The sequence below is a fragment of the Orbicella faveolata genome, unplaced genomic scaffold, assembly GCF_042242905.1.
Source record: "Orbicella faveolata isolate gen_17 unplaced genomic scaffold, um_ofav_v1 contig_4, whole genome shotgun sequence".
NCBI lineage: Eukaryota > Metazoa > Cnidaria > Anthozoa > Scleractinia > Merulinidae > Orbicella > Orbicella faveolata.
Genome location: NW_028301569.1, coordinates 11,248,767 through 11,262,422, shown reverse-complemented (window position 1 = coordinate 11,262,422; position 13,656 = coordinate 11,248,767). Strand labels below are relative to the sequence as shown.

The 13,656-nt window shown below is 39.8% G+C and overlaps 2 protein-coding genes across 3 annotated transcripts; one reads left to right on the top strand and one right to left on the bottom strand.

Annotated features, from left to right (window-relative positions):
- The first annotated feature begins 47 nt into the window (after positions 1–47).
- LOC110059496 (constitutive coactivator of PPAR-gamma-like protein 1 homolog) lies at positions 48–7,870 on the top strand. Of its 2 annotated transcripts, none has more exons than XM_020766189.2 (7): positions 48–952; positions 1,962–2,196; positions 2,775–2,875; positions 3,356–3,686; positions 3,911–4,421; positions 4,903–5,230; positions 5,864–7,870. In XM_020766189.2, the coding sequence occupies exons 1-7, from the start codon at positions 176–178 to the stop codon at positions 6,908–6,910; spliced, it is 3,330 nt and encodes a 1,109-aa protein (XP_020621848.1). In that variant the 5' UTR covers positions 48–175; the 3' UTR covers positions 6,911–7,870. The 2 variants fall into 2 exon arrangements, with proteins under 2 accessions (XP_020621848.1, XP_020621847.1); XM_020766188.2 differs by having other exon boundaries at positions 3,908–4,421.
- Positions 7,871–10,609: 2,739 nt separating this feature from the next.
- LOC110059500 (adrenocorticotropic hormone receptor-like) lies at positions 10,610–12,360 on the bottom strand. Its single transcript, XM_089276273.1, has one exon. The coding sequence runs from the start codon at positions 12,070–12,072 to the stop codon at positions 11,107–11,109; it is 966 nt and encodes a 321-aa protein (XP_089132399.1). The 5' UTR covers positions 12,073–12,360; the 3' UTR covers positions 10,610–11,106.
- Positions 12,361–13,656: the final 1,296 nt, after the last annotated feature.

Below are 13,656 nucleotides of genomic sequence, written 5' to 3'. Positions count from 1 at the left end.
AATATGTCCCATGAGCCCTTCATTTTCTGCGGTCCTCTCACCCAGACTTCCTTGCAAGTGTAGTGAAATATGGCGGTCGTGAACACGTGTAGGAGACATGTAGTAGAATATCTCCTTGTTTTCTCTATGTAAGACTTAATTCGACGGGCATTTTCCATAGGATAGTGTAGCTAAGATGGGAATCCAGGGGTTACAGGAGTACGTTGAGGCGAATTGCCCGAATGCTTGCGAAGAAGTTGATCTGAAAGCCGTCCTTCATGGGAAAAAAGCGACGAGCGCTGGTCAGCCGGTCTTGCTTGTGGACGCGAAGAGCTGCTTAAAACATCTTTACGGGCCGACTACAGATTGGGCTTGTGGAGGACAGTGGAACGAAATGCTACGCAATGTAGAACATTTCACAAGGTCGTTCCGCCAGCAAAATATCGAGATTGTGATGTATTTCGACGGTGAAGGCGACTCTGGGAGATTGTATGAATGGATCAAAACTCAAAACGAAAAAAGACAATTAGCTCGGCAAATCTTCGGTCATGTTATGAAAATGAATTCCTATCCAGGAAAAAGACTGTATTTTCCGCCACCTGTGGTAAACACGTGCCTACGGCTTGCGTTTCTCAGTTGTGGTGTTTTAGTGTGCACTTCTATGGCCGATCTTCACAAAGAAATGGCGAGTTATTGTCAAGGCGAATGCTTGGCTGGGGTTATCAGCCATCACGCAGATTTTCTCGTGTTTGACGTCCCGAATTACTTTTCCGCCGATCACCTTAAATTTTCCAAGAAAGACATTACGACAATGCGGTTTAACCGAGAAGCCATGCTAAATGAACTGACACTCCATCACGATCGAGTAGGATTGTTCGCTAGTTTACTGGGAACATCGTTCATTCCAGAAGACAACCTTGGCTCATTTTACTGGAACCTACTAGGTCCAGATCACCCTCTTGCAAAAGTACAGGTAGGTTCTTTCATATTTGTTGAGAATTCATTGTAAATATGTATAAATTAGTAAATATTTTATTGATAAAAGTCAAAACATGGCGTACATACATTAGCACACTTCAACATATTTCATATTGGTCTTCAATTTTACCTCTACTTGAAATGGAATACCTGGGTGGTTATGCTTCATATCACTAACTTGGACAATAACTGCAATCAATGTTATTTTTTCCTCACAAATCGGCATATTGTCCAATAGAACCTTTTCATAAATGGCTCCAATTATATATTCTTTTGTAAATATTGAAATTGGCCTGACTAGCCTCATTTTTTTGAGCTGATAATTCAAAAGAAGTTTTACTCTCAAACGAGTTTAGTGAGGCTAATTTAAATGCATTCAAAAGAATTAAGCTTTTGGCAGCCATCTATGAAAAAGGTCTATATATGAGCAACAAAAGGGATGAAAATAACTAACACAGGAATGTTGTGTTAAGGTAGCTTTGAATTCTCCATATAAAAGTGGAATGAAAGTATGTCAACCCAGTGAGGAAAAGTTTATCTCTAGGACTCTTGTTTTAATTCGTAATGCATGATTAACACATCAAAGTGACAAACAAATAAATGATCATCTCTCATCCTGTTGAAGCTTTTTAGAGTGGCGTTATGGGGAGCAGCGATGGCTCAGCGGTGAGAGTGCTCACCTCCCAAAATGTGGTCCAGGTTCGCTTCTGGCCCAGTGCCATATGTGGGTTGAGTTTGTTGTTGGTTCTTGTCTTGCTCCGAGGGTTTTTCTCCGGGTTCTCTGGTTTTCCTCACTCCACAAAAACCAACACTCCAAATTCCAATTCGACCAGGATAGAGGACCTGCATAAAAACCACCTAAGGCTGATATGGCTTTATCTCTAAATATTGTAATTAATTAATTAATTAATTTATTATTTATTTATTTATTTATTTATTTATTTATTTATTTATTTATTGTAACGTGACAAAGTATCATCATTAAGTAAGTCTTTCATTTTCAGGTCAAAGAGAAGCACCAGCCAATTTTCCCGGCCAATGACATCATCATCACTAGCGTAATTAATTTTCTAAAGAATGTCGCAGATGTTTCAAATCTTCCATGGATTGCTCGTCAAGTATTCCGCTCAGAAAATGTTGACTTAGCTGAGATCACAGAGAAACTTAGAAAGGCTGTGGAACATTACTCGGGCCTTCCTAAGGAGGAATCAGCCCCACAGTCTCCTGGTATTGCTCCAGGTAATAACAGCTACGAAACATTTAAACAAAACATTTAAGATCTTTTGAGGTCCTGGAAATAACTTTATAATGTATTTTCATCAGATGAAGAGATACCATTAGATAAATCCAAGAGCTTCAGGGGTTCCAATAAGGGCTGGGGAATGGACTAATTAACTTGCTGTGAGGACAAATTTGCCTGCCTGGTTTGACCATCCGGAGGAAAGTTTTTCTTACAAAGAAGTTCAGTTCAGAAAGTTTTGCCTACTTGTGAAAACCAGTTATTCTCCTGCTGAAAACATTAATTAAACCTCTTGAGCATGGGTATTCACAGCTTTTAGATTGCAAGGTTATTGTTTAGTTACATGGTTTTAATCATCAGCTAAATTCTTATGTCAAGCAGATATTATCATTCACTCAATCCACTTATGGCATGCAAGACTGCCACTGCTGCCTTTCGTTTGCTTTCTTCATTTTCTCTCCCCACCTGACTAGAGCTATATTCTTGCTGTACCACCAAATTCTCAGAACCTGGATAAAATGAAATATAGAGCAACCAATATGGAGAATTGTTATTTAAGCGTTTTGTTTTTAAACAGGTCGCAAACAGAATGAACATCAGTATCAGAAGATGTGGCAGCATTGGCAACAGCACCAGTTTGTCCCAAAACCTGCAACTCCACAACAAAAGAACACACCTGTAAGTGAAGTGTAAATACTTTCTTTTTGAATAACTACTAAAACTCTTGAGAAATTCCTTGCAGGGATGTAGCTGAGAAAAAAACTAAGCTGGTTTATTAACAAGCCCAGCTGTTCTTTTTTGCCTTTCCACCTCAAAAGCTACTCTTGGTCTTTGTTTTCTAGTAGAGATTTAGCTTGTGATAAGCTCTCTTTCAGCTAGCAATATTTTCCTGGCAGCCAGCTTTTAGAAAAAAACTTAAATATTAATATCAGCTATAGTACTTGTCAAATCCATTGTTTTCTTGGCTCAGTAGTTTTCTACTTGCAGTCTAAAAGTCTTCCAGTTGCATTTCTATTACATTGAAATTCTCCAGGAAAGTTGTAAGTTAAACTAAGTAACTACCTGTTTCTGTGCAAGTATTTTGCTGCTTACCAAGTGCAGTTTCAGCCTTACTAGATAAGAAACTAAGTTTGTTATTTTGTGTCCACTTTTTCCCAGCTGCCTCAAAACAGTGACAGTACCAAAAAGCAAATTCCCAGTGTCACAGAATTGCAACAGAGTTTATCATCACTTCAAGTTCAGAATTCTCCAGAGTCTGCCATCATGCATTCCTTGCCTTTATCACCCCCAGAGGACCCCCCAGCACTACAAACTACAACAGCTTCATTGTCGCCTCTTCATGAAGGTTCACTACTCCCCAATCCCTCCGTATCACCTTCTGCAGTCCTCCCCACCCCACCACCCTCCTCTGAGTCTTCACCCATGATGTTGACAAGTGGAAAGACGGGTGCTAATCATGTGAGCTCTGTCGAAAATACAGAAGAAAAACGTAGGTTGATGTTGCCATGAAATGTACTAGTTTTCTTTCCTGGTGCTAACAATCATTTCTTAGTTGCTGATAAGTTGATCAAGATTAATCATGGTGAAACCCTAAGTCACCAACAAAATTATTCAAACTCACATTTTTTACAAACACCATATGTTTCAAATACTTTAATTTGTTTTGTTGTATGTTTTGCCTTGTAATGTTGTTTTATTATTATTTGGTAGTAGAAGAGAGCACAGTTAAAGGTGCCTTCCCAGATATTCCGCAACGTGTCCTGGATGTTACTGTCCATCTTCTTCAAAATGGAAAGATGATAGAAACTGTTTACCAAGTTCTTACAAAAGCTGAGATCACCATTGACACCACAATTGAAGATGAACAGTTGCCCGACTGCCTCCCCTCTGCACTCCTGTTCCGTAAAGTTCGTCAAAGGGTCTATGGAATCCTGTTTGACTTGTCAGCTAAGAAGAAAAAAGATGACAAATTTGATGTTAGCTCCTTGGCAGTGAAGGAATGGTGTGTTTATGGTGGAAGGCGTTTGGATGATCCTGATATTGTGGAACCAATTGCTCTTGATTGGGAGGTGCCATCAGTTGATAAGCTCTGGTTCAACAAGGGAGTGACGGCAGATAATAACAGATTGAAAGCTTTTCTGTCTTGTATGATGAGCGACATTCCTAGCATGACACAGACTGTCATTGTACCCAAGAGGCTGGTGATTCTTTGTTGTGTTCTAAGGTAACTGTGTTTGGTATTTGATTAGTTCAATGTTGATTATGGGTTTGAAAAAAAAAGTTTTCCAGTACCTCTAGAACTTCTGCAAAAAAACTCATATCATACAAATTGCATTTAATTTCCAATCAGTAATAGTTTGTTACCAATGTAAAGATACTTATTAATTACTATAACATAGTGCTATTATTAGTGTCCATACGGAGACCACTGTTAACTCAGAGGGATGTGTTATCTCTCATTGTACTCATGGTTTTCAAAAAAGGGCTGCACACTGGGCAAATTGACAAGCTGTAGGGACAATTTTGCCTGCCTGACTAGACCATCTAGAGGTAAGTTTTTGTTATAAAGAAGTTCAGTTAAAAACGTTTTGCCTGGCTGTGAAAACCAGTTGCCTTCCTGCTTAAAACATTAATGTAACCCCTGTCTACTCCTTATCCCCTGTGAATGATTTCTTTGATTCATTGCTTTATTTGATATTTCACAGGTACCTGATATCACATGGACGTTTCATTTTAACAACTCGTGAATTGGATGCTTTCCTTGCCCAAGCTTTGTCTCCACATTTGACAACAGAGTGCAATGCGTCTAATTTGAGAGAAATCAAACTTAAACGGGTAGATGCTCGTGCTGTCCAGCTGGCTTCCATCTTTATGCGTGGTGTTCAAGCTGCCATTTTTGCAAATGATGCTTGTGCTGTTCCTATCCCCTGGGAGCTGGTGTGTCCATGGAATTATTTTGACGGAAAGCTGTTTCATAGCAAGTACCTTATGGTTGCAGATAATGTCTCCCTTCTTGAACTGTGTGATGGAAAGGTATTAAAACATCAACAAATTCTTGGCTTTACATAGCATGCATTGCTGTATGAACCAAATGAAATTGGGCTGTGCAAAAGAGATTTTTCACATTTGAAAAGGGATGTGATAGCAAAAGTTCCCCACCCCCCTCCTGCGACCTTTCCTTTCTCGTCCCATTTTTTGCATGGCCCAAATGTAAAAAAAGCTCTTTCGCACGGCCCAATTTCGTTTGGCTCATATGGGCTGCAAATTCTGGGTTTGATGCATTATCGTTCTCAAAGATGATATTTGTGATTGTTCCCTAGAAAATTCTGTGGAACACTGAGGGAATGGTGTGGTTGAAAGTTTGTGTTATATAATTATTATTGAACTTTGCTTTAGCTAAATTACACTTAGACTACGAGTAGTCCCTCTTTTGCTTAAGTCCATTGACTAAACATGGCTGCCTGAAATCCTGGGGGTGAGACTGGATTTCATGCAGCCTTTTTTTTTTGTGGGTTTCTTCCACATCATTCATGGCAGACTAAGTGAAAGAGGGACTTCTCGAGGTGTTGATTGTACTGTACCACGTAAAAATTTATTGCTATAAGACATGCTGTCTCAAAAAAAGCATGCTCTTTATAGTGATCACAATGCTTCTTTTTACATTAGAGTGGACGAGTGGAAAAGCTACAGCGAATGAAATGGTGCATCACTGAGGGTCTGCAGCAAGACTTTGGTCTGCCCCATGGACTCCCTTCTGGTGCCATGATGCCACGTTTCCCTGGCCAACATGGTGATGGTTTGCTTCCAACACCTGTACCTTATGCCTTTGGTCCTGTGCCACCAGCTCTGCAAAGTGTTGGGATGCCCAACTTCTTCCCAGCTGGTGCTAACATTCCACAGATGCAGGGAATGGGTATGAATGCCAGGCGTGGCCGTGGTCCAAATAGCAAGCAGCCTGTCTCTGGACTGGGGGGTCAGTTAGAAGTTGCTGGGGTGCCTATCGCTCGCTGGTCAGGTAACAAGGCAGGGCGTGGCTACAGTGATAAGGATCGCATTGTGGTTGGTGGTCCAATGAGTGTAGAGATGGGGAGACCAAACAGATGGGGGCGTGGCGGCTCTGCACGTGGAAGACGTAGCGGCAGTGTTGGTTCCCGTAATGTGACCTGGGCTGTGGAGGTTGATAAAGAGTATGACAGAAGCATAGGCTATGTGGACCAGCCAACTAAACCCAAGAAGTCATCAAATATCAGTCAGGTTCGAGAAGGAGGGGATGGTGGAAACGACATCCCAATAATCGCTCGTGGCCGAGGAGATGGTGGAAACGACATTGAATCACTCGGTACAGATGGTCTTGCATCTGGACTTCCCATGCAGGGGGCTCTACTTCCACACACCATCCCTGGACAGATGGCGGTCATGTCTCAGTCCCCACAGATGCCATTCAATGGTCAATCATATAGTACACCCCCTCCTGAGATACCAGGTTTACCCAGGGGTCAGGGCCTCGACAAGGCCCCTGGTAGTCAAGTGCCGATTATCCTGGCCAAACCTGGAGACATACCAGTGGGTGTAGCAAGGGGTCGAGGGGTTAGTGTGAGCATGCCTGGGGAGATTCCACCCTACAATGTACAGCCTGGAATTGTTGACACTGCTAGCAGCAAAGGGAGAGGCTGGTGGTGGGAGAAACAACAGCAACAGCTACCACCATCTTGAATTCTTTGCGTCAGCACTAATTGTTTATCTCAATCATGACAGGGGTAAATCCCCCTTAAACAAACACCCTGTCAGTTTACCTATATTTTTTCCAAAAAAAAATCTATTAATATTATTTCTATTACTTTGATGTTGAAGGTTAACTGTTTTGGTTATTGAACCATCATTAAAACAAAATGGCTCTTGGTTCAAGCCCAGTTACTTCCTGTTTCTTGTGAAAGATCAGAAATATTCATTATTATTCAATAATTTGATCGAGTTTATTTTCCCTCTCGTCTTCCTACACAGTCTGAATGGTCACAGGAATTGCAAACCATGCCTTGGAAAATGTATTTACTCGTGATTTGTTTGGGAAGGTGTCAATTTCTTTGTTATGAGAGAAAAGATTGTTCAACTTGTGACATGTTAAGATCGTCTCACATCATAAGATGTGTGACGATGTAGTTGTTAATCACACAATTCAAATCGAGGCTGGTTTTGAATGGCAGTCATTTGGGTTTATAATTATTGTAATTTCTAGATGCATTAAATTGGTTAATCATGTTAGGTGCAAAATCTTATTTGCGTTACGGTTGCCATTTCGTGGTATAATTATATTGACTGGCAATATAATTGCCTAGAAAAATTGTTTAAAGTCACCCATGTTATTTGATTTAATTGCGGAAAAAATACAGGCTGTTAGTATGGCAGGCTTGCCAGTGAGCCCAGAGAAATTTTTGCACCTTAACTCCCCCTCCCCAGTAGCAAAGGGGGTTTGATAAGGCAGCACTTCACTTGCTTTGGTTTTCAATCCACAGGGGATCTGCTATCAGCCTTCAAAAGATAGGAAGGCCAAGATTCGATTTTCATTTTTTGAGGAAATTAACGTAGTGCTAACATAGAACATTGTAAAATCTTCAGGTTTTTGATATTACCCATCTTAAGCTGAGTAATGTATTAAACTTCAATTTTTTTAATTAAGATAGTCGTTTTTCTTATTAATTATTAATTATATACGTAACTTTATTATGATGTTGTCCCAATAAATGCCGTCTTTCAGTCTCATTGCTACTCTTTCGACTTCAAGTAAACGGCAGTGGCCCAGTCCTGTATGGAGCCGCACTGTTTTTGGTCAGCCCCTGTTAAGCGTGCACAGTAAGGAAAAGAGACTGGGTACAAGGGTGACCAACCGAGAGAACTGACTCGAGAAGTTCCCACAGAAATTTAGCCCTTTCACATGACTTCACGTCGGCCATGTCGGTGTTCCCCCTGGAGGGTACTCCCTCAAATCGGCCATATAGGTATGTGTGGCCCCAAAGGATATGGTTTTTTAGCCATTTGGGTCATAAATAGGTTATTGATTTTAGCCATTTTGATCATTAATAGGGTATGGTTTTTGCACTCTAGTCTTGAATTGGGCATCTTTTTTTTAGGAGAAGCTACTTTTTCATCACTATAGATAAGATCGATCAACAACAGACGATGCCTTTAACATCGGTCTGAACTAGGGAACTAAGTATAAGGCAGGTCTGAAACAGGGTCTTGATTTATGGTCTGGTCATAAATTTGGTCGCAAATAGGGTAAGGGTTTTGGGAAGCGGGACTCCCTCCCCCATCCAATTTTTCTCGGAGTATTCCACCCCCCAGGTGTTCCCGAACAATGAAATTTCTCTCTTGTGGAAATGAATTCTTTCCTTATGACAAAGTTTGCTATTGTCTGGGAACACCCATATGGTGTAAAGTGGAGGGGAACCATTCTCGTCCCCAGAGCCTCCGTTTCTTTTGGTCACGCGGTCGGCGAAACGATGAGCTACTCGTAACGACATTTTAAAACGAGTAGCACTGGGGACGAGAATGGAGGGGGACACTTGCGTTTCTGCGACGTTGGTTGGTTAATTCGCTTTGGTTAACGGTTCGTTCATTCATTTCGTTTTTCAGAAACAGATGTCGCTAGTTTCTAATATCTTGCCTAATTGATCTTGAGGGTTCTTTCATTCTAACAAACAATTCAATCACTCAAAAGTGTAATAGCCGACCATTTGAATGAAGAATCTTCACTCGATCAAACTGAAGGAATATATTTGTATCGGCCTTGAGTGCAAATAAAATCATGCAGGACCTTGGCGGATGTTATTATTTGACGGAATAGTATGTTATCAATCCGAAAAAAACGCGGAGAAATATCGAGTGTTGTAAAAATAAAAACCATAATCACTCTGACCAATCACAAAGGGCAGATAATCCAGTGAACCAATCAAAATTCGAAGTAATTACATATAGCTGACACATAGCGCGGGAAAACGTGTGCGAGCGAGGCTCGATTGGTTTTGGTTTTACTTCTGATTGGACGAGAGTGGCGCGAGTTTCTTAAGCCAATCATATGGCGTGCAAGTAATGCAAGGCCAAACTGAAAAAAAACGCGAACTCTTCTCGACCCGCAATGTCAGAATATCAGTTTTAATTGATTCATGTATCTTTTTTGACTAATACTAAACTGCCAAATGAACTCAAACAACATGCGATAAAAATGTCGGTTTATGAAATTTCCTTCTGCACTTCAGTCAAAGATAAAATATTAAAAAGACTTTCATATTCAAATTTACCTACTAAACTACCGTCAGCAATAGACAGCCTCTAACCGATTGTGTTTTTATCTTCGATGTTTCGGTGCAGAATTTAATATCCGTCCTTTCTCGGCTGTTAGTTGCCTGGAAATAAAATCGTTTCAATTTTTTTTCTCGCGTAAGAATTTGTGTTATTGATATCTCATACGTGATGATACAAAATAATAACTCTTGAAAACATTTTTGAAATTAAAAATAAGAGATTTGGAAAGTAATGGGCATCCGACATCCTTAATTACTTCCTCGTTACATTATCGACCATTACATAAGTTTTCGTATCTACTATAAATGTCAAGCATGGAAATGATGTCACCGAGCTTAGAATAACATGTTATCGAAGGAAAAAAACATTCCTTACGTGGTACAGGTATACATATCAAATACTTGTTTGTTCAAAAACTAACATGAAGAGTTCTTTAAGAACTTACTCTACAAATGCAATTAACCAGAGGACATCATCATCCAATGTACATTGCCAATTTATCTGGCCTAGATTTTGTTCTTGACTTATCATTGTTTATTCAAATATGCTCAAAAAATTAATAGAGTATGTTGCCAGAATAAATTTAGATTAAAAAACCCCTCACATTGAGATCCTGAAAGATGTGGCTTGACCGCAAAATGTTTTGGCACAGCTTAACAGTGGAAAACAGAAAATGCCACGAAATGTTATCACGTAATATATAAGAAAAGATAGTTACAGTGAAAAGCTACTAAGTTACCCGGTAAAATTTCTATGAACTTATTTGTTTTTTGGAAAACTTGAAATAAATTAAACCGATTAAAATCACATTTGACACAAGGGTTCCGGTCTGAAATGTGCATTTTTGAAAATAAAAGAATAAACGGAAAACACCTACTCGAGAGACATAAGTTTCTACACTTTTATGAATGTACCTAGTTCGGTAAAACTTTTTTCTCGTTTTTTGTCGTCCGCGAATTAACCTCATCTGATGACGCAAAAGCAAGACCAGAAACATAGCTATTAGTCTATTTTGAAGAAAAATTTTTATCGAAAGATATAAAATTTAGAACAGAAACGTATGTTATGTATGTGACGATCATCTGAGCGGAAACGCTTTTATGGCAAAAGATAAACTTTCAACCATTCATTAGTTTTATTGCGCAAATTGATGACCTCTTCGAATAGACAGCCTTGTCCTTAATGAGACATATTGCTAAATTCACCATTAGGCTTTATTTTCACTGCTGACAAGTTTGCTCTTTCCTGTAAATTAAATCACTACTACACTCTCTATTCAAACCACGTAAATGTAAACTTATCGTACAGTTTTGAAATAACTTTCGGATGCTGCATGTCGAAGTTTGTTACATCATGTAAACCGCACGATTCTGTCTCCGTAGATCACCATCAAAGAAACCGCACTATTGATAAATAAACGGGCAATGAAAGATTTCGACAACTTGTCCACCACTCCGTGTCATCTGCAATATTTCCCAGGATTTTTCAAGATCGCACGGATTATATAGATTAAATGCAAACTCTTAATATTAAAAGTGTCCATGAATATGTCAAGCGTATTAAGATGTCTGAATTCATGTCGGCTTCCTTAGATGCCGATTTCGCGGCGTTTATTTCTTCTCGAAAATTTTCTGCAGTACCCTTTCAAGTGCTAAACGAAACCGACAACTCCTCCAGTAATAAACGTACGGGTTTAAACAACTGTTACAAAACGCCACCGTGTTTACCCAAGGAAACGCGCGCTTTGCCTTCAAGACGACGGCGGGCGACGCGCCGACGGTAAAGAAAAACGGCAGAATGATGAGCGGCGCAATGCAGAGATAAAACGCGCCAACAACCACTGCTATCATGTAAACAATCTTACGCTCTCTTGGGAATCTTTTCTGCGAGGGCGAGAGTTTTTTCGCTGGAAGACGAAGTTTCTTGATCCGTTGATGTTGGAGTCGCACGATGTAAAATGTCCCCGCGTAGAGAATTGGTATAATGAGTAGAATCACTATTACAAAATATTGTGCAACGTGGCGCGCTTTTCTGAACGTGGCAGCTGGAGCGCCGAAACCGATTGCTATAAGCCATGTGAGAACAATGGCACTCCAAATTATACGATCAGGAATGAAGAAACTGTAGCGATGCAGAAAGAAAAGCGATAAGAAACGCTCAACTGAGATCGAAAAGAGATGGCTGACAGAAACTAGCGTCGAAATCCACGTTATGGCTTTTCTGATCATGTTTAAATGAGAAGGTAGCAAGCCATGCAAGAACAGAACATACATGGGCTGCGCAATGACGCAAACAAGTAAATCCGCCACTGCTAAGCTTGCGATGAATAACTCTGCTTTGGGCCGTCCTAGAAAACGAAATTTCATCACCACAATGCACACCAAAAGATTGCCCACAAAACCAATGAGGCTAGCTGTTGAGTTGATCGCTGCAAGGGCTTTCATTTCCGAGGTACTTGGGCCAAACTGAGGCCTTGTCACTCTCAAAGTAGAGCCACAAATCGAGGCCGAAACGACGCTGGAGTTCACACTTTCTTTACCCACTGTGCAATTTGCGTTATTGAGAGAAGTCGTCATTGCATGCAAATTAAAGGTGTAATCACAAATATTCAAGGCTTGATTTCCTCAAGACGTGAGAAAGAGCTGTGTCTTTTACGCTGTCCTTTGCAAAGAGATTCCTTTTCATGAGATTGCGGAATATTTACTAACAGTTCGCCTTTTATAATGGTGATTTCTTCAGCATGAACGCAATTTGCAAAGTCGGAACGTTATGCAGCAGGTGTCTTCAAATAAGATTTTTCTGACATCAGTAGATTTCTTTATGTACTGTTCCCACGAAGACGCCGTGTTTTTGAAATACAGCTATCTTCATTGTTATTTCTGTTAAAGAGATAGCAACTCATATCAGCATTGATATCAGGTTTTTACGATCTCGGCAGCCAATCAAATCGTTAACGTATTTCCTTGGCCGTGCGAATTAACTTCACTAAGAGTGGGCGCCTTTGTTACACAAATATAAGAAAGAGCATCTCAAACAGATTTAAATGGCTCTATCAAAGCTACCCGAATTACATTATGGGAAGACTTGGATCTGGAGTTTGCAGTACGTTAAAAACCACACTATGTTGAGCATGGAGATGAAAACTGATGAATAAAAACAAAAGTTTTAGTAACATTTTCTCGCACACTGTGACAATGTACGTATGAAAATTAAAAAAAGGATCCATTCAACTTGTTATTTGGGTCAATTTTGCAAAACTGAACTGCCTTCAGAGCTTCGTTAAAAAAAAAAAAGAAAAACGATTCCAGATTTCTGCGGTAAAAGCTATTCAGAATACTTTCGAAACTAGCCGACAAAAAACTGAAATTACTAGAAGATATTTATAAAACCTTTTCCATGGAAGAAATGATTGTGCTTAAAACAACTGAAAGACTCAACATCGCATGTTCTACGTGATTTAAAATGCGTAGCAAATTTGTGCTCTATAATTTTATTTCTTAACCGAATTAAGGTTGCAGAGGTTAATTTTCTTGATGAGAAAAAATGTTGTTTTGGAAGTAATCAGCGTTTACGGATCTCGCTTTTGTATATTTAATCCCTCTCGAATAATCTCGTAAATCTAATACCTATTATTTCGAAATGTGATGGAAATACTTCGGTGAAAACAAAGTCATTAACGATAAACGGATTGTGTATATACACACGTAAAACATTAGTTTCGGTTGAATGTTAAAAGCACCTGTCTGTCGGGAGGCTCTAGCAGCGGCAATCAAGATGACGGAAAATTAAATATTGAATCGACTTATCTCCCAGTTTATGGAAATCTTACGCGAGCGAGACAGGCTAATTTAGGCTCCGCCCACACTACGCCGGAGGAATTTGAAAACGCAGTTTTATTTCCACGGTTAGGTCTACCGTTCACACTAATCCGTCACGGAAAAGGAGCTTTTCAAAAGCGCTCTTCAAACCAGAGGAATTTGGAAACGCAAGCTTTTCGTTTTAGTGTGGACTGGAAACATTGCGAAAACGGAGCTTTTCGAAAACGACGGCGTCACGATATATAATCATGTCATTCCTCTGACCGAGTTTCCTGGAATACAAATCTAAAATGATGATTGTTGCGTTTTTAAATTCCTCGGGCTTAGTGTGGACAGAAAACA

Coding starts and splice junctions, on each gene's coding strand:
- LOC110059500 (XM_089276273.1), bottom strand. CDS start 12,072: ATGACGACTTCTCTCAATAACGCAAATTGCACAGTGGGTAAAGAAAGT.
- LOC110059496 (XM_020766188.2), top strand. CDS start 176: ATGGGAATCCAGGGGTTACAGGAGTACGTTGAGGCGAATTGCCCGAAT. Junction 2,197..2,774: donor GTCTCCTGGTATTGCTCCAG/GTAATAACAGCT, acceptor GTTTTTAAACAG/GTCGCAAACAGAATGAACAT. Junction 4,422..4,902: donor ATTCTTTGTTGTGTTCTAAG/GTAACTGTGTTT, acceptor GATATTTCACAG/GTACCTGATATCACATGGAC.